At 37.9% G+C, this 27,114-nt stretch overlaps 1 protein-coding gene across 4 annotated transcripts in view; it reads right to left on the reverse strand.

The window, feature by feature from the left end:
• The window catches only part of LOC131039209 (uncharacterized), a 138,635-nt gene that overhangs the window by 103,320 nt on the left and 8,201 nt on the right, over positions 1 to 27,114 (reverse strand). The window contains exons 1-3 of one of the 4 annotated variants that reach the window (XM_059212020.1): positions 21,290 to 21,391; positions 20,977 to 21,143; positions 15,414 to 15,451 (exon numbers count right to left, since the gene is read on the reverse strand). Coding sequence is in view for 1 of the 4 variants with exons in the window: in XM_057971895.2 (XP_057827878.2) it covers positions 15,414 to 15,451; positions 21,290 to 21,363 (112 nt within the window). In the remaining 3 variants the exon portion in view is untranslated. Of the gene's footprint in view, positions 1 to 519; positions 683 to 15,413; positions 15,452 to 20,976; positions 21,144 to 21,289; positions 21,392 to 27,114 lie in introns of those variants that run through there. The other 3 variants (XM_057971895.2, XM_059212021.1, XM_059212022.1) reach the window with 3 other exon arrangements.

A 27,114-nucleotide genomic window follows, 5' to 3' on the forward strand; every position in this document is an offset into this window, starting at 1 on the left:
GGGAGCATTCAATCATCAACTCGTGACATTTGACTACGGGAGGAAATCCTGCGGCCTTGATGATGCCACTCTCAATTATCCTCTTGGCAACAGGTGACGGCTTGCCGATGTAAGGGGCTTCTCAAAACTTCTTCACATTGAAGTTTCCTAAATTGGTGTCTTTGATATTGCTCCACTTGGACATGATCCTGGTCTTCATATCATCGTTCTTTTGATCCTCTTTGATGAGAGCCTGTCGGGTAGTGGATCCACTGGCCTTGGGGGTCGTCATTTGATACCTACAAAAAAAAGGCTTAACTTAGGTTTTAAGTATAATATCTCAAGATAGGAGATTTGAGACCTTTTAAGGAAATGATAGATTACAATTTGAAAATAGTGTGCTAAACCCTTAGAATTATGAATTTTCAAATTGATATTGCTTATGAATTAAATCGGATTATGAAAGACTTAACCTTACAAAGGATTGTAGAAAATTAAATCAAATTTTCAATATGCTTTAAAAAATCTGATTGTACATACCTTCTCCTTGATGTTTAGCTATCAAACTTGAAAAAATGGATAAAGGAAAATGGAGATCTGCTGGACGAAAGGTCTTTGATTTGAATTTCAGGTCCTCCCTTGGTGATTTTAACCTTCAATCAGCCTTCAAGCATCCTTCAAAATCTGGAAATTCGCCTAAATCTGCTTAATTTCGCACCTTTAATTCTGCTCTTCCAATTCGCATAGGAGAGAATGAATGAATGACTAATGATTTAAAAAAACACCTCTCCTTTATAGGACGCTCCCATCATTTGTCTAATAGGCCAACTTGATAAATGCATAAAAAAAATAAAATAAAATCACCTTTACAAGCTGGCCGACTTAGCAATAAGAGTAAAAAATATGGTTTTGAGGGCCAAAGTGTGGATTTTTTTATTTTAAGGCTTAAAAATATTTAATTAATCCATTTTATAAGTGCATAGATCAATTGAATTTACCTTACTCCCACAAATAAGGTTTGATTAGAAATTTAATGAGAAGATATAGGTAAGCCTAGTGGATGCTAGAGTTTGTTCAAAGTTTGATGAAGGCACATTTTCTCCATAGGCACTAGAATGCTCATGGTATGAGGAAGGCTTAAATCACCCCAAGGATGCTAGAGTTTGTTCAAAGTTTGATGGAGGCACATTTTCTCCATAGGCACTAGAATGCTCATGGTATGAGGAAGGCTTAAATCACCCCAAGGAGGCTTGCCTGGACCTCTCACCTAGCTTCATTTACTCCATCAATCAACACCTTCCCGACCTTGATTTATCACCACTTCATGCTCTTGTCATCATGTCTTTGCCTAGCCCAAACAAGATGAAAAATAGGCATCTCCAAGGATTTTGCCCAAACCCTTTGGAAGGGTCAAGAGCAATTTCCTTTATTAGGTCTCAATTGCCTCATTCTTTCACTCCAAATTTCTCTCAAAGGCAAGCATATGCTAGTTTTAGCTCAACAAAGCCTAAGGATTCAATTTTTTAGCTTCTACCAAGGGTAAATTAGGTGATTATGAGAATTTCGCTCTGGACCCTTTTGAAGGGTCAGGAGCGAAATTCACCTTTTAGGTCAAAATTCACCCTTCTTTCATTCACCATCTCTTCTAAGGCAATCTCTAAGGCCAATCCACCTTGATCACTGACTTGGCTCAACACAATCTTGGAGGAAACATGACATTTTATGAATTTTGTTCTGGACCCTTTGGAAGGGTCAGGAGCGAAATTCAAGTCTTAGGCTTAATTCTTCATCTCCTTCACTTCAACTCATCTTGCAGGGCAAAGTAACATCATTCCAATTTGAACCATGCCCTAGGAATCAAAGTCTTGGCTTCACACATGGAGGAAATAGGTAGTTTGAAGAATTTCGCTCTAGACCCTTTGGAAGGGTCAAGAGTGAAATTCATGGTTTGCTTGTCTTCTCTCACTCAATTCCATTCTTTCACTTTGTTTCCTCTAAACTCCCTCATTTGAATCCATTGCTCAACTTGGCAACATTTGCTTGATCCTCAAAAAGCCTTGAAAAGGAAAATTCGCTCAAAAACCTAGCCAGGGATCGGACCTATCCAGAATTTCGCTCTGGACCCTTTGGAAGGGTCGGGAGCGAAATTCTTGTTTTAGCTAAAAATTCACATTTTTGGTGATCAAAAATCAGTCAAAGGCAATCCAAAGAGCTTTCCTCACCTTGGTCTAGGCCTGTCTTCACACAAATTTTGGAGAAAAAGATGGTTTTAGGGTTTTTCGCTCTGGACCCTTTGGAAGGGTCAGGAGCGAAAATCTTGTTTTGAGCTTGATTTCTCCATTCTTTCATCCTTAATCAACTTCAAAAGGCAAGGACACACTTCTTCACACCCATCCAAGCTATAAAAACCAAAGTTACCCCGAGTTTCCGAGACGGGGACGGCAGGGGACGGCGGGACGCGTTTCCGGGACGACAAATTTTTTTGCCAAATTTGGGGACGGCGGGGGACGGCAAAGGGGACGGCTATTAAAATATAGGAAATATTTAAAATATATACGAAAATTTCAAAATTCTAAATGTTCATATGAAAACATGGATAAAGCATGCATACATACATTATATTCATATGAAAACAATAAAACATGGAAATGGCATGTGTATGATACTATGAAAAGTTGAAGACATTTTAGAATGTAAATTCTGAACATACAACATTGTTAATACTCAATAGACAATATGCAATTATGCATTCATAAATCAGAATTTCAATTCATTCACATTGTCAATATGCATATCATAATAGATATTAAAGAAATAACATACAAAATGTCAAAACAAAGAGGTTAAATTTTCCCTACTTCTATCGACGCGGTTTCCCCCCATATTTTTCAACGGGGGTTTGGGGGCAGCACCCCCAAGGTGGGGTCAAGGGGCATCGCCCCTTGCGGGGTCGAGGGGCAGCGCCCCGCGAGGCCAAAAAAACTTATTCTTTCATAAAGGTGTTGGGTGTTATTTTTCTATTAACTCACCGAGTTTGGCGATTTTTGGGCGATTTTCTAATCTCTGTGTCAAAATGCCCAAAGGCTACACTGCTGCCATATAGTTTCATTGTCAAAATTATGAATTAAATTAATGTTATCTTTTAATTTTTTTATTTTTACTAACAATTTGAATTAATAAGGGGCCTATATTAGAAAAATTTTAAAAAAAATTGAAAATACAACTTTTTTTAGTTTTTTAATATTTATTAATGGCCTTAGATAAGGGGGACGTCTAGCCGTCCTCGGGACGGATTGGGGACGTCCCAGCCGTCCCCAGCCGTCCCCGGGACGTACGGACGTCCCCCAAGGCTAGGGCAGGCGTCCCCCCGTTTCGGGGACGTCCCCTAAAAATATAGGGCAATTTGGGGACGGGGGGAAACGTCCCCTGGCCGTCCCCAAGTCCCCGAGACGGGGACGGGGGTTTTCAGGTCGGGGACGCGTCCCCGGGTAACTCTGATAAAAACCCAAAGTTTGACTTGACCTGCAATGGAAAAAGGTGATTTTAGAAATTTCGCTCTGGACCCTTTGGAAGGGTCAGGAGCGAAATTCATGTTTAGCTCAATTCCTTCAAATTCACTGATTTCTTAGCAACTTAAAGTCATTCCTAGGGACATCCCCCATCTAAATTCATCTTGATCCATACTTGCCTTGGCATAAAATAGGGAAAAAATGTAGTTCAGTGAAATTTCGCCTTGGAACCTTTGGAAGCGTCAGGAGCGAATTTCCGTTTTTAGGACAAAATCTCCACCTTTTATTGGTTTCAAACATTCCCTAAGGCAAGAACATGTTCATCTTCCTTCTAACATGCTTTGGATACTAAAAAATTGATCAAACAAGGAAATGAGGTCTAGGTAGATTTTCTCTCTGGACCCTTTGGAAGGATCAGGAGCGAAAATCATGCTCTGGGCTTGATTGTTCATCTTTCCAACTCCAATCTTCTTTGGGAGGCAAACATAGACCACTCTCCAAAGTCCAAACATAGACCACTCTCCTTGCATCTCCACCAAGGTTCTAACCTTTTCCAAGGGGAAAATGAGTGTTTTCAAGAATTTCTCTCTGGACCCTTTGGAAGGGTCAGGAGCGAAATTCACCTTTTAGACTAAAATCCTTCATCTCCTCCACCTCTAGTCACTCCCTAAGGCAAAAACATGTCAAACAGTCCCAAACATGCCTTAGAAACTAAGAATTTGGTCTGGACAAAGAAGAAATTGAGGTCTATAAGGATTTTCGCTCTAGACCCTTTGGAAGGGTCAGGAGCGAAATCCCTATTATTGGCTAGTTTCTCACCTTGTTTCATCTCATTCTCCTTCAAACTTGATCAATTCAACTTCCTCCTATCGCAAGGCTAAATGGAGGATTTCGCTCTGGACCCTTTGGAAGGGTCAGGAGCGAAATTCTCCTCTCATGTTGATTTTCATCTTCTCAAAGTCTTAAACCTCCTCTCCAAGGCAAATATGCATCAAAACCTTCTCAACTATGCCTCAAAAGTCAACAATCTTGGTCATATCCTTGAGCAAAGTGGAGGAAAAGTGGATTTCGCTCTGGACCCTTTGGAAGGGTCAAGAGCAAAATCCATGTCTTGGGTCATAATCTTCATCCTTTAATGCTTTCAATCACTTCTTAGGCAAGAACATATCAAAACCTTCACCACATGTCTAAGGAACAAGACTTTTAGTGCAAACCAGGAGGAAAAAAAGGTGTCTTCTTGGATTTTCACTCAAAACACCTAGCAAGCAGAGAAAAAACCTAGCTAAGTGAATGTAATGGGCACCCCCTGTTCGGTACTAAATTTATGTCCTTTTTACTTAGTGTAATTTTGTCAAACAGTTGGCGTGCAAGCTGACTACTGGATTTTTTGGTTCTTGATTTGCTATAGGATAAATTTGGTAAACTGATATTTATTGTAAAACTTTCAAAGTTTATTCAATATAAAAATAACCAGACATATCAAATACCAAAAACAAGAGGATTAATGCTGATGGTATTTATTTAATTCCAACTCCAAGCATACAAATCAGATTTGAAGAATATTACAGACCATATGATAATAAACAAATTCAAACCTGGACTCCACAAGTATAGAACCTGCTGAAAACACTGTTCATGCACTGTAGCTGCACTATTCACGGCACTGTAGCATTTTTACTATTCACACAGCACTGTAGCAAAACACTGTTCACGCGGTACTGTAGCAAAACACTGTTCACGCGGTACTGTAGCAAAACATTGTTCACGCGGTACTGTAGCAAAAACACTGTTCACGCGGTACTGTAGCAAATCACTGTTCACGCGGTACTGTAGCAAATCACTGTTCACGCGGTACTGTAGCAAAAACACTATTCACGCGGTACTGTAGCAAATCACTATTCACGCGGTACTGTAGCAAAACACTATTTTCAAATCTGCACTTTCAAACTCCTGTAAAACATCATGCGAGAGCACCAAATGAAGCCCAATGTGTTTCCTGAATGAAAACACCATTAATCCTCCTGACTGTGTCTTTCAACAGCGAAGAGAATGATAGCAAAGAGGGATTCCGTCCTCCAAGCCCAATAATCAGATTTCTACGAAATCCAACAGCATAACATTAATTCATCCCAGCCTATCCCAAAAGAGAGCTCTCAACCTCCATTTATATCTTCTCCCTGGATGCAAACACTTCCTTTCCTAAATGTGGGATAATACAATTAGAATAAAATATTATTTCCCACAATGTACCATTAAAGGGAACTTTTAATATTTTAAACATTACTTTATATTCCCAACCTTATAAAATAACCATAAAGTTAAATATTTAATTTAACTTTACACTTTATCGTTAAATATTAAAACATTGTTGATAATCCCTTTAAATCATTGTCGCCTTCAAATATTTTTACTGATAGTTATGCCAACCAGGGAAACACTAAAAATTTCAAGTCACTGCTTGGAGACTAACTTACTATAAATAGTAAGTGTCTAGAAACCCTGTCAAAGCAGCACCGATTGGCCTGAAATCGAAAACACCTAGGCCAAAACACCTCAGGATCCCATCAATGTCCTTGTTAGCCGTCGGGACCATGTCAGAATAGGCTAACGACACCCCATATCATGTTGCGCTAAAAAGGGGACATTACAATCCGCCCCCCTTGAAATTGCTTGTCCTCAAGCAAATTCGGTCCTGAATGTTGCAATACCTGCTCATTCTCCCATGTAGCATCCTCATCTGGCAGGTCTCTCCATTTCACCAAGTATTCCTTAACGATTCTGTTCCTGAGTGTCCTTTCCCTGATATCCAGAATAGCTTCGGGTACTAACACAAACTTTCCCTCCTCATCCAAAGGGGGTAAATCTGCAGAAGGCACTACACTCTGACCAATGGCTTTCTTAAGCCTAGACACATGAAACACATTGTGCACCCGACTGCCCTCTGGAAGCTCAAGCTCATAGGCGACTTCGCCCACTCTGCGAATCACCCTGTAGGGACCATAAAATCTAGGCTTCAACTTTTCAGCTCCGCTCTTCTTGAGTGATGACTGTCTATATGGTTGTAGCCTCAAGTAGACCATATCCCCTACCTCGAAACTGCGCTCTATTCGGTGCTGATCAGCGTACAATTTCTGTTGATTCTGGGCCTGCTGTATATTCTCCTTGAGCACTTTCAGGATGTCCTGACTATCCTGCAATAAGTTTTTGGCTTTGGGCACTCTGTTGTCCCCCAAAACTAAATCCATGAAGCTAGGTGCATCATAACCATAGAGTGCCATGAAAGGAGTCATCCTGATGGACATATGATAAGTGGTGTTATAACAATACTCTCCCATATGCAACCATCTGACCCAAGCTTTTTGTTGTGCAGTTACATAGTTCCTCAAATATCCCTCCACCCATTTATTCACAATCTCTGTTTGCCCATCTGTCTGCGGATGATAACTAGTGCTAGGTGTAAGATCTGTACCACACAACCTAAACAACTCCTGCCAAAAAACACTCATAAACTTACTATCCCGATCACTGACAATGAATCTGGGCAACCCATGTAACCTGAATATCTCTCTAAAGAAAAGATCTGCCACCTGTGCTGCTGTGTAAATGGACGGAATAGCAAAGAAGTGAGCGAACTTCGTCAAGCGGTCCACCACCACATAGATGCAATCCCTTCCCTGCACTCGTGGTAAACCAGTGATGAAGTCCATCGAAATACTTTCCCATTTCCTATCTAGAATGGGCAAGGGCTGTAATAAACCTGCAGGAAATGTGTGCTCTCCCTTATTCTGTTGACAAACCGCACACTCCCTGACATACCTCTGAACATCATCCTTGAGCCCTCTCCATGTGAACCGCTCTCGGATCTGCCTGTAGGTCTTGAAGATCCCCGGATGCCCAGCTGTGGGTGCATCATGAAATGCCTTAAGTATCACCTCTCTCAAATGTGATGACGGAATCAAATAAACCCTGTCTTGAACTCTGATCAATCCATCTATCACCTCATAGCGATCATCCTGTATAGTACCTGAAATCAATCCGGAAGCCCAAGCATCTCCGACATACTCTGCTATAATCTGATCTCTCCAATCTCCTGAAATCTCTGCCAGAGCACATAAGTGAGGTCTCCGAGATAAGGCATCAGCCACCACGTTTTTCTTACCTTTGACAAACTCTATGTCAAAGTCATAAGCCTGCAATTTAGTAACCCATTTCTGTTGCCGGTCATTAAGATCACGCTGGCTCATAAAATATTTTATGCTATTGTGATCAGTTTTGATCACAAACCGTCCACCTACTAAGTATGATCGGAATTTGGCCAATGCATGCATTATGGCCAACATCTCCCTGTCATAGATAGAATAGCTCCTCTCAACACCTCGAAGCTTCCTACTCTCGAATGCAATGGGATGTTTCTCCTGCATCAATACTGCCCCTATCCCATCACCTGAAGCATCACACTGAAGTTCAAAAGGCTTCGTGAAATCTGGTAGAGCTAAAACCGGACAAGATGACATCACTTGTTTGAAGTGGTCAAAACATCGTTGCGCTGCTTCTGTCCATACAAAGGCTCCCTTTTTAGTGAGGTCTGTCAAAGGTGCTGCAGTCTGTGAAAACCCCTTAACAAACCTCCTGTAAAACCCGCATAAACCAAAGAACCCCTTAAGCTGTGTGAGGTTTGTGGGAGTAGGCCAATCTACTATAGCTCTAATCTTTTCGGGATCAACCCGAACACCATCCGCACTAATAATATGCCCAAGGTATAGTAATTCTGTCATACCAAACTCACACTTAGACTCCTTGGCATACAAAGACTCTCTCTCTAGGATAGATAATACCTCCTCCAAATGCTGTGAATGTTCCTCCCAGGTCTTACTGAAGACCAAGATGTCATCAAAGAAGATCAAGACAAATCTCCTCAACTGCTCCCTGAATACCTGGTTCATACAACTCTGAAATGTAGCGGGTGCATTGGTTAGTCCAAATGGCATAACCATAAACTCAAAGTGGCCATAGTGACATCGGAAGGCTGTTTTCTCAATGTCCTCTGCTCTCATCTTGATCTGATGGTATCCAGATCGCAAATCAATTTTAGTGAAGAAGCATGCCCCATGCAACTCATCAATCAGCTCATCAATCCTAGGAATGGGATACCTGTTTTTAATTGTTTTCTTATTCAATGCCCTGTAATCGATGCACATGCGCATCGTCCCATCCTTCTTCTTTACCAAAACTACAGCTGAAGCAAAGGGGCTTTTGCTAGGCCTAATGTGCCCCATTTCCAACAACTCCTTAATTGCCTTCTCTATCTCATCTTTATGTTTCTTAGGATGACGATAAGGAGTGATCATCACTGGTTTGGCTCCCTCCTCGAGCTCAATAACATGCTCCGCACCCCTGTTAGGAGGAACCCCGTGAGGAATATCACTGAATACCTTGGCATGCCTGTCAAGAATCTCCTGTATATCTGGTGGATAACTCTTCACCCGAGGCTCCGGTGAAGTTGGCATAACTAAGCACTCTGTCGCCCACTCTATGTCATTATGTCGAAAAAGTTTCTCCATTCTCCTCAAAGAGACTACCCTGCAACTCCCATCTGAAAGTCCCCTGAGTACAACAGTCCTACCCTCATGCTGAAACCTCATTTCCAACTTCGCTAGGTTGAAAGTGAACTCAACCAGCGATGCCATCCATGTCATACCGAGGATGATGTCGTAATCTCCCATGTCCACAACATAGAAATCATCTTTCAACTCATAACCATCTCCAAATCTAATGTGAAGATTTGAAACCTTCTGAGTACATAACAGCTTTTGGCCATTAGCCACCATGACTCTAAAACCATCATGCTCCTCTGTCTGTAAACCTCTCCTGGCTACCAACTGTGTATCTATAAAGTTATGTGTAGCCCCAGTGTCAATGAGAGATATCACTTTCTGCCCCTGGATAGTGCCCCTGACCTTAAATGTGATTGCCTTTTGGGCCCCTGTCAAGCGTGCCAACGATCTATCATCCTTAGGAATGCTGCTCTCCTCTATCGTGTTACCCTCATCTGAATCGGAGTGCTGATCCTCCCCCTCCGACTCTGACTCCTCTGCTGAAAAATACTCCATTTGATTTGCCTTAGCCTTGAGAGGGCATTTATGAGATAAGTCCCAAGGCTCTCTACACTGGAAGCACAATTTCTTCTTTCGAAGTTCATTCAAGGTTTCACTGTCTAGTCCTTTGGATCCTTCTTTGGGTTTGTTATACTCTTTCTGAAATGGTTTTTTGTCTTTGTCCTTGCGGTAGGAAGAATCTGTTGAATGGTATTTTCCTTTGTATACCGAAGGGGCTAAATCTCGTGCCTTTTTAGTTGCTTCTGCTAAGGTGAGTGGATCATGTCCCTTCACCCAACCACGTAATGGATCAGCAAGCCCATCACAAAATAACACCACCAATCTCCTAGGAGAGATATCAGTAACAAGTACAGACAAACGCTGAAACTCGGCGATGTAAGCATCCACTGAACCTGACTGTTTTAACTGTGCTAGCTCCTTGAAATGTAACTCGGGATCCCTAGTGTCAAATCTCTCAATCAATCTTTCTGTGAATTCCTCATAGGATGTAATCTGATTATGCCCCAGAGTCACCATGCCATGATGCCACCATTCATGCGCAACGCCGTCCAAATGCATAGCCGCATACTTGATAGCCTCATCCTCAGGCATAGGATTTAGCTGCAAGTATGTATCTATCTTCTGCACCCAAGCTCGTGCAGTCATCTTCCCTGAAGCATCATAATAAGGCAAGGAAAGTTTTCCAACTTTCTTCCTCAGCTCAAAATTCTGATTCCTCCCTCCTGCTCTAGGCATATGTCTCATCCTCAAGTCCATATAATCTCTGAGGGAAATATCTGCCTGAAACTCGGGTCCACTGGCCTCCCAGTCCCTCCTGAACTGACCCTGTAACTCAGTAATCTGCGGTTCGTTCACTGGTTGAACCGGATCCCTAGGTGGAAAGGTGGGTAGAAGAGGTCTCGAGCTCGCTGTTCGAGCTGGGCGTGCAATGTGTCTAAAGTTATCCGCCTCATTCCCATTGTTGCCATGTCCATTATTACCATTAATATTATTCTCAGGGCCATTGTTGTTGCCTCGGCCTCCATTATTATCATTGCCCCTATTGTTATCGTTTCCCCTATTGTTATTGTTTCCATTGTTGGCATCACCTGGATTAATATTAACGCCCATCTGTCTAGCCATAAGCTGCAACATCATGTCCATTCGCCTATTCTGCTCCTGTTGCATACGCTGCCCTTGCTCTAACGTACCCAGCAACTGTCTGAACATTACCTCCCCCTGATCTGGAACGATATTCCTCTCATCTCGGTCACCCATACTGCTGTCCTGCTCGAAGAATATTTCCTCTATGTCTGTATGACTGGATTCTATGTCCACCTGCACAGATGAACTAGACTGCTCACTCTGACTATCCGGATTTCTATTTTGTCTGGCCCTGGTATTGCGAAAATTATAATGCCCCTGTTGCATGCTCAATCATACATTCTGGACCTGTTTTATTTCTGCAATATGTTTTGGTGAAAGTTTCCCACAAGATGGCAGAATCTTCTGCTCTGATACCACTGTAATGGGCACCCCCTGTTCGGTACTAAATTTATGTCCTTTTTACTTAGTGTAATTTTGTCAAACAGTTGGCGTGCAAGCTGACTACTGGATTTTTTGGTTCTTGATTTGCTATAGGATAAATTTGGTAAACTGATATTTATTGTAAAACTTTCAAAGTTTATTCAATATAAAAATAACCAGACATATCAAATACCAAAAACAAGAGGATTAATGCTGATGGTATTTATTTAATTCCAACTCCAAGCATACAAATCAGATTTGAAGAATATTACAGACCATATGATAATAAACAAATTCAAACCTGGACTCCACAAGTATAGAACCTGCTGAAAACACTGTTCATGCACTGTAGCTGCACTATTCACGGCACTGTAGCATTTTTACTATTCACACAGCACTGTAGCAAAACACTGTTCACGCGGTACTGTAGCAAAACATTGTTCACGCGGTACTGTAGCAAAAACACTGTTCACGCGGTACTGTAGCAAATCACTGTTCACGCGGTACTATAGCAAATCACTGTTCACGCGGTACTGTAGCAAATCACTATTCACGCGGTACTGTAGCAAAACACTATTTTCAAATCTGCACTTTCAAACTCCTGTAAAACATCATGCGAGAGCACCAAATGAAGCCCAATGTGTTTCCTGAATGAAAACACCATTAATCCTCCTGACTGTGTCTTTCAACAGCGAAGAGAATGATAGCAAAGAGGGATTCCGTCCTCCAAGCCCAATAATCAGATTTCTACGAAATCCAACAGCATAACATTAATTCATCCCAGCCTATCCCAAAAGAGAGCTCTCAACCTCCATTTATATCTTCTCCCTGGATGCAAACACTTCCTTTCCTAAATGTGGGATAATACAATTAGAATAAAATATTATTTCCCACAATGTACCATTAAAGGGAACTTTTAATATTTTAAACATTACTTTATATTCCCAACCTTATAAAATAACCATAAAGTTAAATATTTAATTTAACTTTACACTTTATCGTTAAATATTAAAACATTGTTGATAATCCCTTTAAATCATTGTCGCCTTCAAATATTTTTACTGATAGTTATGCCAACCAGGGAAACACTAAAAATTTCAAGTCACTGCTTGGAGACTAACTTACTATAAATAGTAAGTGTCTAGAAACCCTGTCAAAGCAGCACCGATTGGCCTGAAATCGAAAACACCTAGGCCAAAACACCTCAGGATCCCATCAATGTCCTTGTTAGCCTTCGGGACCATGTCAGAATAGGCTAACGACACCCCATATCATGTTGCGCTAAAAAGGGGACATTACAGTGAAAACAAAACCCGAGAAAAAGAGGGGGTCCCCATCCTAATGGGGCAAGGTGTGAAATGGTCACAGCAGTACCTAATCCACCAAGTGAGCTTGTCATCAGCGTACATATACACAGACATGATACATGGCTCATGACTTATAAACCCATTATCACGTCATAGTATGCAAAACATTATACCTTGGTGGTGCCTTATTCAGCACCCCTTTTTGCTTTACATTCATTGCCTCTATTCTCTGGAACTATCTCTAAATCACAAGCAAAAATGAACATGTCAACAACACTCTCCAGATAGACTCCTCTAGCATATGCTAAATCTCTTGGCTTTGCTACAATTCTATGTTGGTTGAGTTAATAAATTAATTTCAGCGATATCTACTTGGGGGTTTTCACACAACACAACCTCAAGTAATTCCTGGAACTCTCTGATCCATCAGCAGTCGACTTTTTCTAGTTGGTTTCTTTACCACAATTAAAACTTAGCTAGCATCCCTACCTCTTCCATTGATATTTACCTATCGCCACCTTGGCTTGCCAATATTATCTAGCCACCTTTCGTTTGCATGCTACTCATAAATATCTTCGCTAAAGTCCCTTAATTTCAAGATAGTCTCATATGTCTATTGCCTTCACCAAACATACAAACTAGCAAATATTTGTTTACTCTGGTCACAACAACTGAATGCCAATCTTCCTAAAAAGGCTTCATCATCATGTTCTAACATTACCATAGTTGCTCTGCCAAGTTATCTATTGGCCTAACTTTATCATTGGCATGGCATGGTGAAACCTCAACGATGATTTCCCCTATGGAATGGTATCCCCCATTGCTTGGTCTGTAATGTCCCTTTCCTAGCCAGCTAAGTTATCAAGTTTAGTCTATCACCAAGTCCTCGTAGACTAACAAGATGGATAGAGAACCCATGTTAAGTTGTTCATCTCAAGGTTCAATTAGCATGTTTTGAGTTTAATTGGAGGATTTTCAGCTATTATATTATAATATTGCAAAACGTTGTTAAGCTATAATTAACTTAAACAATATTCCCCAAAAAGTGACCTTATAAAATAAAGTCACTAAATCCAAAGTTGGGTGCAACCTTTAGGAGAGGGAAAATAGAAATATTAGAGAGATAAAATAAGTCTAACTTAAAATGTAAACCTAAAGTGGCGCTTGGGAAAGAGATGAAACCCTAATTAGGGCTAGGGGATGGAAAGATTACAAAAAGACATTCCAAGTTCATTTTTGAATATGCTGAAAATATAATCTACTTTCCTCCCAACAAGCTTGGGCTGAGGCCATATGGTTTTAAGCTAGTTTTCGTGAAAACGAAACCCTTCATGAAGAATTTGCATATGCAGGGGTGAAAGATCTCTCTGGGGTATTGAGAAAATCTCATTTCAGGGGTTTCATTTGTGCTAGAAATCAGTTTTGAAGTGTTTTTTGCAGTATTTTCTGAATGAGCTGCCTCCTTGCCTGGCCGCCCCATCTTGGCATCATTTTGGAGCTTAGAGGAGCCCATTCTCATCACTATTTGGTGCTATTTGCAAGATTTTTCATAGACAGTGAAGAAAGTAATTTATTGATAGATTCCAGAATATAAGACTTCATTATTAACAAACTTCAGTCCACAAGAGGCCGTACAGCTCACCTTTAGGGCATGGGATTTCAAGGAGAAGGCACCAAGTTTTTGAAGGTTCAATTCTGCCCTTTCTTGGCCCCTAGGTCAAGAAACTTGGTTGGGACAATTTGCAGGTTGGAGAAAGCAAATTTGTGGGTGCTGCAAACAATTTTCTGATTCACCTAGTTGGCTGCTACCTACTTTTCAGAACCACAGTTGGCTGTCATAGAAGTATTATCTGGACTTGCAGCAAAACTGGAAATTATTGTTGAAGTGAATATTCTGCTGTTAGCATCAACTTTCTCCCCATTACTTAAATCATAAGTTCAGTTCTAGAATATATGTGATGTAACAATCATTTTCACAACAAAATCAAGGAGCTTTTAAATGAGTATGTCATTTATACATTGTTCGGTTCAAATCTTTAGATTAAGAGGGTGTAACAACTGTTGCAATCTGAAACTTCATATCAGACCTGAACTATTTTGTAATCAGACTCATATCAGCATTAAATAAAGTTCATTTGAAGTTGGGTTATCATTATTATTGTTGGCAAAGAAGTGTTATATGTTTATTGTATATTAGTTTATACATTTGAATTGAGAACTCTCAAAAAACATGCTACAATCACACAAACATCAGTACATCAGTCACAGTTCAGAATACAGTGGGTTTATATGTCATATGTTTGATGGTATTCCAAGAGAACAATTCTGAGATTTTAGGACAGAACTGACCTTGTCACCGTCACCCTACACCCACTTAAAACAATTAATCAAGGCATCAAGTGTAAAAAGGAATCCGATAAACATTAATCCGAAGTCTCTAATCACCATTGAGATAATCAAACACTCTTAAGGCAAAGCATAGTTAAATCCATATAAGCATATAGTCTTTAGGTATCCGAAAATAAGATTAGCATATAGATAATATTATCCAAAATTCCATAATTAATCCTTCACCAATCACAGCATTAGTCCTTCAAGTCTTCAAGGTCATCTGCTCTAACAAAAGTGGGTACGCTTCAGGGTGTGACAATATTGTCTATTTTAGATGTAATAGATGTAAACATGTTGAAGAAAAGTGCAATTAACACACTTCTTTTTCATCTGAGACACACTCCTTACTTCTATCCAATCAACAATTTCTATTTTCCACTTGAACAAGAAGTAAAAGAACAATCAAATAATTTAATTTTCCAAACAAAATGGGAAGCAGTGCAAATGATTGTTAGAAATGTAAAAATGAGGTGTTCTAATAGAAAGATAAATTAAATTCAGTTAATTCAAACATAAAATTTCCAACTCTTTACAAACATGTTCAAAGATAATAATATTATATAACATAAAATATTTAACTATTGAAGAAATTTCAAAGCAAACACCTGATTTAGTACGGAGAGAAGCATCTTGATCTTGTCCCCTGTACAAGTACAAGATCTTGAATTACACAATCCATGAAAGCATTATGAATGTAAAAAACTACAAATTGTCTATCCAGTCCTATTTAAAGTTCAATATAGACACACATTAACTCCTTCAAAATTACTGTAATTCAAAGAATTTGGACTTTCAACTCAAATAGTGGACCATGTAAACTTTTGACATTCTTTTAGACAAAAGTTTGGCAAGGGCGGGTGTATTTTGTTCAGTAGATCTTTGGAATAATGATGGTCAGCAGTGGTCCACTTGTCAGTACCTAACCAGAGCGCTAGTGTTAATGCAAAAAGACAAACCAGCTTTCACAGAGCTATGTAAGATTATCCATGAAAATCGTCTTTCCTAACTGTAATTATAGAGTGTGGGCCTGTATTAATGGGATTGTACATGGAGCATTGAACTCACCTTCAACTGCCATTGGACACCAACTGAACAAGTGGTTGCAGGTCAAGGGCCATAAAGGAAGATGGCAACAGCACTCTCACGTTCTTTGAAATGCAAGAACTTCCTTCAAACGAAAGGTTTGAGAATGGCTAGTAATGTAGCAAGGTTAAACTATAAAAGTACACTTGAGTAAAGAACATGTTGCAAATGCTATTTGCATTGCCTGTGGGAAAGAGGAGAAAGTTGACCATATCTTTGGTAAGTGATCAACAACTAGAGGATTTGGGGTCTGGTTACAAGCTGAATTCAATGTCTATCTTACTGCCCCTTTCTCTCACTGAAGACCTCATCTATGGAATTCCAGGACGGCCACAAATAGCTGCAAGGGTGAGGATCTGTGGCAGACAAGTCAGTCGGCAGCTATGAAATTTTTATGCAAAAAAGATATAATGATACTTTTCAGGAAGATACAGACCCACTCAGTTTCATGAAGTTGCAAATTTCTGTCCAAGATTTGATAGTTGATTGTAGAAGCTAAGCTTGGGTGATTTCAGAAAGATGTGAATTATTTACGCATTGAAGAACAGGGCTAAGTCCTTTCTTTCTTTGCCTATGTAGGGAGATACTTTTCTTGTAATCCTAATGCTCAGCTGATGTAAATCATTTTTCCTTTAGAGTGATAACATACATTTTATTAGTTAAAAGAAATTAGTATATGGGTAAAACAAAATATGAAAAAACTATCAATCAAATTTGTCTGAAAATTGAATTGGACATGAGTTTCAAGCTTAGTTTCAAGCTTAGTGAGACATGCAACTGTCAAAAGAAAGGAAAGGAAAGACTTCTGGTTCAGGTTATGTGTGACTTTTGAGGGTTTCAAGAATGGCTCCATTCAGAGGGTTTCATGGTACTTGGCTGGTTATTAAAAATGACAACCTGCAAGATTATTTGTCAGAATATTTAACAGAATAACTTTCTTCAAATAGTATCCAGCATTACAAGGGCAGGTAAAAGGAAAGAAAGAATATTAATCTATATTAGCAACAAAAAATGATCAATGGATCTAAAACTTGCATCTAATTACAAAATGATTAAAAATTAGTGCTACAGTAGTAAATAACCCTAGAATCTGACAATATGACAACTAAAGTTAAAAACATTAAAGCGATGAAAACATTAAGAGCTGGTAAGCTCTAGCTATATAAGACAAGCACAAATATAAATAACAAGTGACAGGATGACCCTATGCAGAAAACAAGAGTGAGGAAGCTGTGGTGAATCAAATAATGGAAACCAGTGCAAGACATTGGTCTGGTCACATGTCTATATTAATACTTAGAGTGGAAGGAGAACCACTAGCATTGTCATCTACCACTATGAGCAGAAAAACCAGCTCTGATACCACCACAATATCCCTCACTAATTTCTACCAAAATTTTGCAATACAATCCCAAGGCATTTTAACAGACAGTTTGCATGAAACCTAATACACATTCATCCAATATCTTTGCAGACACAATATAAAGTTTTCCAATAGAACAATCATATAAATCATATAATAACAAACTGCAATAGGAATCTCAGTGACAAATCTGGTCTGCAATTTCTTTATCCATTTTCATGAATCTTAAACAAAGTCAATACATTTGCTGCATACAGAAATATACACATGATGCAACTTATTATCAGCGTTCCACCTTATATCAGAATGCAGATATTATACTATGAACAGCAGCAATAAAATGTCTTCTTTTCACTCCCACTCGATTAGAAAATGATAGAATTCTCCACGTCCAAGAAAGGAAAACCCACGCGAAAGCTAGCAAGGCTCTGCGTTCAACAATGAAGGCTAACCACTAAACTTCTGATTGCTGCTAAACTATACAAGAACCATGCCAAAGATATTAACACCCATGATAATCATAAGAAGGCCACAAACAAGGATAATCCCTCAGCAATAACTCACAGTCTCACACCATACATAGCCACTGAACTATTCCTCATGCCTAGACAAGTCTCCTGCGGCCAAGAGAGTGGACTTGGAATCAAGCCATGTCTTCAAGAAATGCTCATGCTGATAGTAGAAGAAGGCAGTTAGACATGAAGCAAACCCACACCAATCCAAACTTCAAACAATAGGAGATAAGTGATAATCTCCTACGCCAAGCTACAATAAGCAGTCAATACTCAAGGAGCTCCACGCCAACATTAATATCAAAATGAAATGATATCTCAGACAAATTGCACTATCTGGGAAAAGCCGTGCCCAAACAGAGATACATATCTCCAAAGAAACAAATCTCCACATCATTATAATATTCAAAAATATAATCTTCCGATCTCTCATCTCCAGGCAGAGAATCCATATCAATTATCCCTTGCAAATTAAATTAGAATCACTTAAAAATTTGTCTCCACAAGAGACTTCAAAAATTTGATCAATGCAACTGTGAAAGCACTGCAAAATACTTGAGTGATATTTACAGCAATTGGCTAGGGAAAATAGTTTCACTGTCGAAACTGGAAAACCCTTAGGGTTTTTGTCCTAGGGCTCAAGCTCAAAGAAACGTTCCAAATCAAAATGAGAAACAAACCAAGTATATTGCAAATGAGGCCCAAATCGTTCTTTTATAAACTACCAGAGAAGCTTCTAGACACCTTTTGGGTTTCCCTCTCTTTTTTATTCAAATTTGAGTTGAGGAACTTAATAAAGTGACTTTATTAAAATATCACTTAAATTAGTTTAAAGTCACTTTATAACTTTGTTAAATAAATTAAATAATATTACACTGCAGATTTACTTTTGAGGGATAATATTAAATAATCTTGAATATAGCCTACGGGAATTAAAAGGCTATTAAGTCCTCCAAGAGCTACTATGTAGAAGGGAACATTACATTCAATGTATTTTTTGTATGGTCCTATGCATGTTTTAGTATGGTTTTCAAGGATGCTTTTGTTATGTATCAGGTGCCTTTGGGACGATATTTGAACTTATCGTAGAGTTTTTTTCAATGTCAAGGCTTTCCAACCCCATACAGGTACTTTTGGGCAAAGGTTCTAAATATAATCCCTCACTTATTAATTAAAACAATATATATCCAGGTCAAAGTAGTTACAGAAAATCTTGTCATAGAAGTCATGGAGGAATTACAGAGAATCTTGTCATAAAGATCATACTAAAGGAGTTACAAAGAATCCCTAAATAGAGATCATAATGGAGAAGTTGCAGAGAATCTTGTTATAGCAGTTACAAAAGAATAATGTGGAAGCTATAGAATAGATTAGGTCACACAGAGAAGTACAAAAATAAATGAGGGACTTACAAATAATCTTTGGTGTCATGGGAAGTTCAGAAAACATAAACAAAAAAGTAAGGGAGTTAAAAAGGCATTTTATAGTCGTAGGGAATTACGAAGAGTCTTACAAGCATCTAATATCCCATTTACAAATAAAATAAGTTGTCAAAAGGCTTTAAGCCTTTAGAGCAAAAGGTTTTTTTGAGAATCAGGCTACAATCAGTAAAAACTAAGCTTTGGCCAAGTGCAGAAAGAAATAAAGAAAAAAATTCAATTAATGTTACAAATGTCCAAGAATAGGTCAAAAGGACTGAAACATAAAGCGTGTACAACAGCAAAGAACTAGGATAAAAGGAGACCTAAACTCCAATTAAATACATATAAGTAGCCCATGCTACCATTGGGAATCTTCTAAGCCTGAGTTAACGTCCACACATTCTCATGAAAGTGTTGTTTTCTATGTGTACTGATCAGAATAGTAAACCCTGTTTTCTTAAGTACTCCAGTTTGGTATAAAAATAAAGATCTCTATCTTTCATATTTCAATACTTTCTTAAAGCTAGATGAAAAAACAGACCTAATTAGTTTCTATTGTAGTATTTTTGGAACACAGCTCCTAGACACATTTTTAAAATTATTGGAATTGCACGAAAATTAATCATTTACTCCCATTGTGAGTTAACAACCAATAACTATTATTTCAAACTAGTGTGAAAGTGAACTTTTTTGAAATGAAATCACTCCAATCTCTTCAACAGCCATTTTTTATCTGCTATTCAATTTCAAGTAGAGATGTTATTTATAAAGCAATCCAACATGTAGTAATAGCTTTAATTTGTAGCCTGACTTCAAACATGCAGTGTCCAAGTTGGTAGATTTCAGTTTCATTGTTGGCTTCAAATGCTTCCAATGGTTTCAAAATGTACAAAACCAGAAATCTAACAAATTTGAGACAGGTTAATAACTTAATACAGGCATTTGCAAAACTTATGGTCCCATCTATGACTTAAATTTATTGTCCAATGGTGTGAACTAAGATCCCAGATAGCAACAAACATTTTGAGAATACAAAGGAGCCTGGAGAAATGTGAGATTTTGGACTATAAAAACTTATTAAGTATAAATATAGTATTTTAAATAAGAATATTCTTTGGACAAATTGGCATGACATTCGAGACTGGAAAAATGTGGAAAATTTGGTATATAGGATTTCAGGCAACTATAGTCTATAGATCATGACATTGAGCAACTAAGAAGAAATCTACAATATTTATAAAACACAAGTCCCATTTATGAGTTTTCAAGCAGAATAGGTTGTCTATATTGAAATTAAATTTAAACTTGGAACCTTTTTTTTAAAAAGAAATAATCTATTTGGTTAAATTATGAAAGCTTTGTATCAAAAGTGATATATTTTCAAGGGAAAAAATTAATGTCTATTTTTTTCATGAGATAGAGCATCTACCCAAATAAGTATAGCATTCTGCATTTCTGTAGAAAGAATAGAAGAAAGAAAAGAAGAAAAAGTGTGAACAAATCAGAATATATGACTTCAGGCAACTTCAGCTAATCCTCAGAACATTGAACAACTAAGTGGTCAACAATATTTCAAAAAAAACCATTTTTGGGTTTTTGCGCAGAAAAGATTGTGCCATAAGCTATTTAATTGCTGTATTAAATTTTTATATCAAGATAGATATATTTTAAGGGTTTTAGACACATATTATTTTTCATGTGATTGAGCATCTACCCAAATGAGTATAGTATTCTTTGTTTCTGTATGTCATCCAGAAGTTTGCAAAGAATAAATGATTTGCTGACACACCTGAAGGCTTGTGAAATAAGGGCGGTAGACCAAGGTGATCAGAAAACCAGGTTTGTGCAATGAATAAATGTTTACCAACTAATGAGGTACCCAAGGGTTCAGGAAAGAAGGCATATTAACCAAGTGGCCAGCACAAGAATGTTGTGCATACACGATCAACATAAAACCTGTTATCATTGATCATATTTCAGATACCATAGGCTGCAAACACGGTAAAACATTGCATAACTGAAACATAACAGCATGCATTGGATTAGAACAGCCCCACATCAAATCTAAATAGGTTCTAAATACAAGTGTATTGAAGAATTACCATATTAAACTGTGCTTGCTTGTTTGTGACTGATATCGTGCATGTTCTTTGTAACGCTTGCTATTACGCCCCATTTTTAGGATGACACCCTTTTACATAATCCTGTAAGTCATTTAACAGCAAATAATTTCTAATATAAAAAAATTTCAACTGAGAAAATGACAATAATCAAATAACATGCAACTTCATTCTAAACCTCTGTCAAGAACAATAATAACAAGCATATGCAGTTTATAAGTAAAGCCAATTTATGTATCCTCTTCATTAATTATAGCCCAAGAAAAGGCTACTAAACTAAAAATTGGAGACTAACCTGGCTCAAGAAGTAAGGCTAGGTAAGAAGAAAGTCCTGTATTTGAGAGAAGAGACAGTAATATCCTAACTGAGACTGTCGATTATAAACAAGAAATGTTTTTCCACACGATATTCAAAGTGGCATTCCCAAAGAACATTGCTCATTATCTTTTTTTTAACCCCATAAAACCAGCCACAAAGTCATCTTTTACTGTGTCTTTCATAAAATATTTGACTAAATGCACTGGGTATAAAAGTCAATAAAATTCCATTAAATGTTGTTGTAGACCAATCTGTAGCTGGCAGCACTGCTTAAAGCCTTGGGTTTGAATATAATCAAAAAATGTAGTTTTGATAATCCTGGGAATTTTCTAGCATAATACTAGGTGTTAAATTTCAAATCCTAATCAGAAACCAAAATAATATCTCTGAATATGTTATAAAGTCTTAACTACTAAAAATTCTAAAATATTAAAAACTACAAAATATCAACTGACACTGAATTAGTTTAAACTGGAAAGAGAAGACATTTAATATTCTGAAAATTGAGAGGGCATGTGTATGATTCAAGCTATAGTTCAGGTCAATATGGATACTACCTTGGCAAAAATACAGTTGAGGCTTGTGCACAAGAACATACTTTCTCAAAAGATGACGTATTCTACCACCTCAGAGTCTATTATAATAACAATTTTCCATTAAACCTTTTTTCCAATTGCATATGGGGTACTTTGTAATGGGCAAAAAAGATAATCGCACAAGAAAGTCCTCATGGGACCCCACTAATAAGGTGCACGATTTTAAGTATCTGAACAATTACAATAACCTCCTACAATTGCTTTTTCTTCAAAGCAATATAGCTGCATATTGAAAAAACTCTAAGCCTTTTCATCTTCTTCTTGTGATTCTCCTCCTGGTGAAGATTGCCTCCAAGGTCAAGTGGCAAACGACAGAACTGTACATGTGAGCATAGTTTGAGGACTCGCCGAGAATTCGGCAAGACTATCCCAACTCATGAGTCCTCAAGGCAGCCGAGGCAAGTCGAGTTTGGTCAAGTACTCAGCCAAGTCCTGCTCCAAGATTCCCAAATCTTAGGCTAGGACTCTCAAGTCCTGAGCTTGGACTCTTCTGGCACCTGAACATAACAAACATAGCAACTAAAATTTCAAATTTTGAGAGGGTCATATGACAGGAGTAATGTTTGCATTATAACAATTTGATAGTCAAATTAGCCTTTTATGTTCTCTAAATGCATTGATTTCCTTTTTTGTGTAGTTATTAGAATTTTTTTTGTCGAGATTTTCCCCGAGTTTATGTCGAGTCCCAAGTCTCAGTCAAAATTTTGGGTTGCCGAGTCAAGTCAAAGTCCAAGTCCAAGTTTTCAAACTTTGGTTGTGAGCATGTTGCTTGCTGGAAAGAGTCCCAGTCTAATAATAGCTTGTTCATAGCTAATAAAAATACATAACCTTTAGCTAAAACAGAGGCCCACGAAGTACCCAACCTTAATTGAACCCTAAACCCTAAACATTGCATTTGACATTTATAGTTAAAATTATGAATTGACATGTGTATTTGTAATTAAGTGTTTTACAATTTACTTCAGAACTTTGTATTCGCCGTTTGCACTTATGAAATAATGCATTGTAGCCATTAATCATAACATAATGTGACAAATGACACCATCATTTGACGCTTGATCATGGAATTTGGATCAGGTTATTTATATTACTTATTTAAAAATTTCAGCTTCGTTTAGTTTACATTTTTTTATTTTGATAACTTACTGAAGGAATCTATCAGGTCCCTCACCTCTTTAAACAAAATCCAAATACAAGAAAACAAACATGCAGGCAACTGCTCACCAAACAAAGAGCAATATGGCCAAAAAGTCAACAAAGTTACCGTGCAAAAGCCTATGCCCTTTTTCTATGAGATCATAGGATCAGGTGACTAAATTATTTTTTCCCTGTAGTAGAATTCCTGTTCAAAGTAGGAGTCTAACCATGATAGCAATCAACCCTTGCATAATCAGATAAAATTGACAAGGCTAACAGAGATTTCCAAGAGAAGGGGACAGAAATGTACCCTAAGAAGTTAAAGATCGCAATGCAGACAAGGAACGTGAACTATACCCACTCAGAAAATTCAAGTTTGCATGCACAGTCATTAAATATTAAAATCAGAGAGACATATTAAAACTTCATTACACAATGCTAATCCATTGACAACAGATTAGAGCAGAATTAGTCCAAGCCAACTCACATTAATCGATATAATACTGGTAAATTCATTCTCAGAATACTAAGACCTGAATGGGATCTTATTACAATCTAAATAATGTATTCAATTTTTAATACTTCCAGTATACATACTAATGGACCCCATCTAAGCAGTGTTCCTTCAATTGTGTGGAGCAATTCACTTCACTATTTGTCTAGATTTGACCAGGCTGGAATGTTGAAGATGGGAACATTGATATGATATAGACAGGCGCCTTGAAGTGGCGCTACCTCCCAGTGATTCATCTCCTGCTGCTGCAGCATGAATGTGATCTACTCCTAGCAGCTCCAATCCCAGAAGTGCTTCAACAAGCTTACTCCCTCCTTTCTCCAATTGGCAATTACCCCTAACTCCCGCAATTGACAAGATATTTTTAATACTTAGGTTCAGTGCTTGAGGGCTGCTACAAGAGGAAAGGGTTTTTGTCCTACCTCAGTAAACCTCTGAGTTTTTCATCTCAAAAGGCTTGCATGCACAGGGCAGCGTTTGCAACAGATCAAGCATGCTTTCCCAAACAAGAAATTCATATATTTATACTAGCTTGTGCAAAGAGGAGACACAGGTCAGCCAAGGTGGAGATGTTGGCCTAGGCCCAATGAGAAACAAATTACTTAATTGAAACTCTAATGAATGCTTAACTCGGCCAAAAACAACCCAGCACATTACTAAAGTCGTCCCCAAAATATTTACTAATTACATTTATTGTTGGTTATTTATTTATTTATTATTTAATTAAAAATGTTGGCTGACCTAGATGGACCCCATCAGATTTATTATTTACTTAATTAAAAATGCTGGCCAACCTAGCCATAAGCCGGGGTCATCACAGTCCTCCCGTCCCAGAATTACTAGTCCTCAAGCAATCCGCACTTGTATACCAAACCAACTGCCTTCTGCACCTGTATGCCCAAAACAAAATGCCAAGATCCCATATCAATCTCATAATCATTGCTCCACCACTCCATCATGCTACTCTGATGTAATCATTGTGAGCAATACTGCCCTTCTGCAACATCCTAAGGGGCACTCCATCGATCATGCAGATCCCAATGTCATCATCTTCTTTCACCATGTTCTGTTGAAGGATACCGTTGTGCATCCACAAGACAAGATAAAAATTTTGTTGTCATACTTGTCATTGATGTCAAATTGAATTATCAAATTGGATTTATTGCAGTCTTATCGAATTCGATCATTCAGGTTTATATTGTCAAATATTTGCACAGTATTTTTCAGACACACATTAATGATAAATAATAACAGTTCAAACATACAGCAAAAATGATGATTGCTTTTACCATCGGCCTAATTGCATTTATCTCCAAAGACAGTGAATGGTTGAACATGTTTGTCCCTGCAATATATTTGGTTCAAATACTCACGTCAAACTGTATGTATCATTGGATTCAGATTTGTGAAAAGACATTGCACTCAGGCTTTTTAATGTTTGAAATCTTACTCATAAATTTACTCTTATCAGTTCAATATGTATTTTCTATGAAAATAAAACCATTCACGAAGTCTTTGTGTTCAGAGTGGCTTCGAATGAAAGCATCAATTTGGGTTTCCAGATTAACATTAAATGAATTCATCCGACTGCATATACTGGGTTGTATTAAGTTGGTTTACATTCTGGTTATACAGTTATAATTGGTACTAACTGTCTTGAAAATAAGATGCAATTAATATCTAAGGTTAGTGCCTTATTCTTCATCAATGAAGGGTTTTGCTTTTATTAATAATAATATGGTTGAAACTGTCAACCAATTCCTGTACAACTAAAAACTGCAATTAATATACTGGGTTGTATTAAGTTGGTTTACATTCTGGTTATACAGTTATAATCGGTACTAACTGTCTTGAAAATAAGATGTAATTAATATCTAAGGCTAATGTCTTCTTGTTCATCGATGAAGGGTTTTGCTTTTATTAATAATAATATGGTTGAAACTGTCAACTGATTCCTGTACAACTAAAAACTGTCTAACTGAAATCAGTTATCAACTGATTTGGAATCCTTACAACTGTGGACTTGTTAGAAGGTTCTATTTTAAGAAGAGTGAAAATGTTAGAGGTGTGTTGAAAAACACGTAAGAAGAAAAAGGAGACAAATGCTGAGAATAGATTGAAGCAAAGAAGAATGCTCAAATCACAAAGCATCATTTAGAATGACATAACTTTGAATAAGTTCTGAGAATTAAACGAAGCAAAGACATTGATGAATTCTTGAGAAGAACTAAAACATGTGCAGGGTGCTGAAAGATTTCAAACCTTAGAAGAAGATTGAGGTATAAAATCTGTTAATTGTTCAGATTATGTTGATTGGTTCAGATTGCATTGATTAACCCAGATTGTGAACAGATTTAGCAGTCATACATATCATAACTTGTTTGATGGGGTTGTATGAAGGTTATGTGACAGGACTTCCTTAAGTGCAGATACAATACAAGGGTTCCCTTGCAGAATAATGATGTTGTGAAGTATTAAAGATTTGTTTATATACATATGTGTCTGAAGAATTATAACATTTATTCTGTAACAATCTGATCATATATGTAATGTTGTAAAGCTCAGATTTGAAATCAATTACTGTTCTATTGAAACATCCTTACGGTTGGTGCCTCGAGGATGCTGAGTTGGTGCTCAGATTGAAAAGGTTGTGATTGTTGGAAGAGTTGGTGCCCTTAAACATTGTATTGAAGTTTCGCTTGTTTGGCTGGATTAGGACAGTAGATCCTAGCAGCGTTCTCACCATGGTTTTCCCATCCTGTGTTTCCACGTAAATCTTGTATACTGTCTTTGTTGTGCATTTCTTTCTTCCTTCTCAGTTTTCAGATTATAGTTTTTAAAAGCTTAGATTGTTTTAAAATTAAGTCTGAAAGTTCATTTACTACTGATTCACCTCCCCCTCTCAGTAGTAAACCTGTGTTCTACACATTTCTCATCCAATTTCCATCAGCTGGTGCCTCACCGATGCTCCAAGGCTCATAGCTGGGAAAAGTAAAACGATTCCACTGACTCCAACCTTTGCAATTAGCTGTATTCAACAAAGCAAAGTCTGAAAAAAATATAGTACAGCCTTCAAACCTCATGGCGTATGCTGATAATTGACCACTCCAATTTGCAGCTTGGCTCTTAAGATGTTGTCCACTAGTGCACCTTTGCCAGTACATCCATCTCACCACCTTAGTCAGATCAATTACTCCTACAGCCCTCAAATCTTCAGCATTGTACCCACATTCGGATTTATC

This window comes from Cryptomeria japonica, chromosome 10 (genome assembly GCF_030272615.1).
Source record: "Cryptomeria japonica chromosome 10, Sugi_1.0, whole genome shotgun sequence".
Lineage (NCBI taxonomy): Eukaryota > Viridiplantae > Streptophyta > Pinopsida > Cupressales > Cupressaceae > Cryptomeria > Cryptomeria japonica.